The following is a 4,505-nucleotide window of genomic DNA, read 5'->3' on the forward strand; positions in this document are numbered from 1 at the left end:
ACATTATACTTCAGTTGCAATTATGTATGCCCTGGTTACCTGTGGCTGGGGAAACGGTCTTTTTTTGTTTTTTACTTCGAATAGCATGTACTTACTGCTGATGGTTAAAGAAGGCATCAACAAATACTTAAGTTGTATGACATATGCACTTGGTTAGTATGACGAGTTTAATACAACAACTATACCTCCTAGTAATAACCCAAAAATAGGATAGCATGTACTTTCAAAACAATTAGATATTACATTAACCATCCGTCCCTACAGAGCTACATCATCAAATGCCTCAGTACATGAAAAATATACCTGCAGAATATAACTATGAACCTTCACAACTTCATCATATACCTGCGTGAGAGGGCTACATACCACTTACTACTGCAAATAAGTCGGTGGATCCAACCGGTTACATCCTAGAGACACAAAAAACAATTACAATATAGCTATTGAATACGTACCTACTGTCTTAATATATACTCCTGGAAGCCAAAAAGATGTACAATGAAAAAAAAGTTTGCTAATCTATTTGTTGCTTGCAACTTCTTCTATTATGTCCAAGACGCCCACAACGACCACATTTTCGTGGATTCTTTACCTGCTGGGACTCGAACCTTCGCTTCTTTGGCCGGCCTGGTTGGACAGACGACGGAGGAGGGTGAATTTGGTCCGCCTGAATTTCAACAATCACGTCCATATCATGCGTCGGTACGGGATTTATTGGCTCCTGGTACGTTTTTCTGTAGCATTCAATGCTGTAGTAAAGATCGCAAAATCATAAATTGACATACTGCATTTTTCAATGCAAGTGCAGGCATGCTTGCAGGGCAATCTGCACATTTGCCATTCTCGACAAGAGCATTTGCGCGCCTCCAAATCGACTGCGTATCTTTCATTACAATATGTTACCTCGAATTCAGTTCTAGAGGATGAACTGCACTGTAGCCGTCGAGATGCCATGTACGATAGTGCCAACTTGCTCTCCTGTTTTGAACAGAGCCTTCCGTGCATTATCTCTGACTTTTCGCGGCGTTCATTCATCATTACCATCACTTGCCTTCTAATGGTATCCAACATCCCAACGAATGGCATTGATCTCGCGGATCTCACCCAACTATTCCATGACTCAGCAATGTTATTATTTATTATTCCCCAACGAGTGCCTCTGAATAGTGAATTTGCCCAACATTCTGGGTGTGATTGGGTAATGAAGTCCCTGGCCAATGGCATTGATTCGACCACAGAACTAATGTGGTTTTCGAAATCTCTCCTCAACGGAGCATAGGCGGCCTTATTGAAGACAGCGGTCCATCGTTTCTTATTATGCATTGGGTATCTCCGCATAACCTAAAAAAAGACATTTTTTGGCTGATCATAACCAGTGATGTTCATTACAAATTAATATTGACGTACATATACCTGGGTACGGAAGTTGTCCACTAAGTGTCGGAGACAGTACGCATGATGTGCTCCGGGAAAGACGCACGAGATTGACTTTAGTAAACCCGAGTGCCGATCCGAGAAGAATGTGTACTGTTTCCAATCCGTACGTACCTCACATTCTAAAACGGATCGCAGCTTCCAGCAAAACCACTCCCAATTTTCATCATTTTCCGTAGACACAACTGCAAGTCAACAAATAAGAACACAAATAACTACAAAGGTTTCCAACGTATAAGGGTACATACGTGACTAAAGAGAGCATGGAAAACAGCATACACGAACAGCTATACCCAGCATTCTAACAAAATGACAACTGTAGCTAATATCAAATTACGTACCAGAAAATGCTAAAGTAAACATCCCATCATCCCCATCCACTGCAATTGCACTTAGCAGACACCCTTTGTGTTTGTTTTTTATATGTGTCCCATCAAGAAAGAGTAGGGGCCTGCAACCCCACCCCTTAAAAAACCCAGCCGGCATGGACCTAAACAAACAAAAAGGCGCTGGAAACGTTTGGTTGCCTGCTCAACTTCGCAGTCTATAATACTTCCCGGATTTGACTCCCGAAGTGCATGACAGTACCACGAAAGTTGTGAGAAACTGTCTCTACCTCCACCATTAATTGCCCTTATCGCATTCTCCTTGCCACGCCATGCTTTATGATATTTCACGTCAATCCCATAATCTGTTTGGATATGCTCCCGGATGTCGGATGCCTTATACGCTGGCATAGAACGTATCTTATCTTTGTAGACCTCAGAAATCCAGTTCGCATCGGCTGTTGGATGATCTCTTGATTGCAATAGACTCATAGTACATGTGTGATGTAAATTGCACTTACGAATGCTGAATGATGCATCACGAGCATAGAAGGATGCATAAATACGCCAACCACAGCCTTTGTCGATGCACACCGCAATAATTTTGCTCGAATCATTCTTTTGGTACCTGAAGTGTTTCTGAGTGGCAATAGAATAATTCTTCAGTAACTTTCTAAACTCCTGCGGTCCCTTGAATGTCTGACCTTCCCCGACAATGCATCTCTGCATTGCAATTAGACTAGTACTTTCGTCGGGAATAAAGATACCATCTGCGCAATCTTCGTTCAATCCCGAACATTCGGCCTCACCCCTACATTACAAATACAATAATAAGAATGAAAATTATATCAGATGTAAGTAGTTCTAATTTTATATGGTAATAGATATTTTCTTCGTAAATAGAAAAACATGGGTACCCATCTTACTCAACCGAGTATGTCCACGGTGTCTATGGTTACCTACCGTGTCATCCAGGGTATTTAAAACAACAACTGCATCTATTCACCGCAGCAGGCTATATGATGCAGTAAATGCCATGGGCTACAGAAATTTCAACGCATCGATCATGGTACACCTACCTAAACCGGATTGCTAGAGGATATTGACAGTGGCGTGTAAAGAAGGAGTGAAAATCGTTAAATACCTTCAAGACGTTATATCCCCACTACATATCTTTACAATCTCTTCAGTGGTTCGTTCTGCACCGCGCTACTACAAAATCGCGGAGGTGGATACTTACTACCTACAAACAACATCGCAACAATATACCACGGTATTGTTGTATGCCAATATCATGAAAGAATTATTAACGTAACCTATAAACAATATGTTTTTAGATGTGTTGAACATGACATTATAAGTGCTTACAGACTGCATTCTTACATACTGCATTATAAGTGCTTACAGACTGCATTCTTTCATAAGGAACAATTGAGACTGCATTCTATAACAAAGTTTAATAAAGACTACTTAATTACAAACGATGAATAACGTACCTGCGTCCAACCGTGCTTCGGAGAGGCACGCTCTGGTGCTCGCTTCTACACCGTGCAATCATATCCACAAACATTACCTTTAACAAGATATGCATTCTCCACATATTGGCGACATCATCGTCACACAATAACGTCACGTAGCTTTTCTGAATAGGTGCAATATATTGGAGTTTTACCGCCTCAATACTCACTTTATTCCATCTTTTCGATATATTCCGGTAAAGATCCTCCAGCGTGGTGCCCTCTTCTAAACGAATTACATGATGCTCACCTTCGTAGGAACATATAATTAATAATTTCAGACTACTTTGCTCCATGTCCATCGGAACCTAACGATCCAACCTATGAATGTATGAACTATATTAGGTCGTATGGGCGATTAGATAATCTTACACAAAATACACTAAAATCATATGTTCTTACGGAATTCTAGTAATGTCTTGATCCTCAATAGCAACAAATTACCCATTTCACAAAATAAATATTACCCTTAAACCCTAAATAACAACAAAATTTATTATCAAAATCACCCAAAATAATACCCAAACATTTTCTTCCAAATAATAATTTTCCAACTAAGATATCGATACAAAAATACACCTGGTACATCTAATTTCGCCGGAGAACAAGAAAGACAAGCCAGGGAACCGGTGACAGCCTTCGGTAGTTCTTCGACCGAATCAACCGACACAAAAACACACCTGGTACATCTAATTTCACCGGAGAACAAGAAATACGGGCTAGGGAATTGGTGACAGCCTTCGGTAGTTCTTCGACCGAATCAACCGACCGCCGACGACAGGGGACCGGAACAGGATTCAGAGAGTGCCCTAGGAAATTTTTCAATCGAACCAGACAAGAAGCGGCGATGTAAAATCGGGCGAACAATTAAGAACCTTACCTGTGCGGGATGTGGCTTTCGAGCTCACGGAAGAGGACAACGGCTTGAGAAGAATTTTTTGCGCGAAGAGAAACAGAATGAAGAAAAATACGAGTAGGGAGAAAGAAGAAAGAATAAGGAAAAAAGGGGGAGTGCAGACAAATTTTTTATCATTAGGGACTGAATCCCAATTGATAAATGGACAGAGGGATTTTTGCCCAATTGTCCGTAAAAAAATTCATAATAAATAATTAAGAAAATACTTACATTGTCTTCTTTTTTTGCCTCTTCCTTTTTGCGCATCCTTTTTTTTTTTGTTATTTTTTTGGATCAAAATAATAGAATTGATTAGCATAAACTAAAAAAAAT

The 4,505-nt window shown here is 40.2% G+C and overlaps 1 protein-coding gene across 1 annotated transcript; it reads right to left on the reverse strand.

The window, feature by feature from the left end:
* Positions 1 to 258: 258 nt before the first annotated feature.
* On the reverse strand, positions 259 to 3,579 carry LOC127242580 (uncharacterized). Its single transcript, XM_051262160.1, has 7 exons — positions 3,257 to 3,579; positions 1,910 to 2,571; positions 1,414 to 1,619; positions 839 to 1,341; positions 593 to 749; positions 408 to 410; positions 259 to 303 (listed from the first exon to the last, which is right to left on the reverse strand). Exons 1-7 carry the CDS (start codon positions 3,577 to 3,579, stop codon positions 259 to 261), a joined length of 1,899 nt encoding a protein of 632 aa, XP_051118117.1.
* Positions 3,580 to 4,505: the final 926 nt, after the last annotated feature.

The sequence above is a fragment of the Andrographis paniculata genome, unplaced genomic scaffold (assembly GCF_009805555.1).
Source record: "Andrographis paniculata isolate CXL003 unplaced genomic scaffold, ASM980555v1 Contig87END, whole genome shotgun sequence".
NCBI classification, from domain to species: domain Eukaryota; kingdom Viridiplantae; phylum Streptophyta; class Magnoliopsida; order Lamiales; family Acanthaceae; genus Andrographis; species Andrographis paniculata.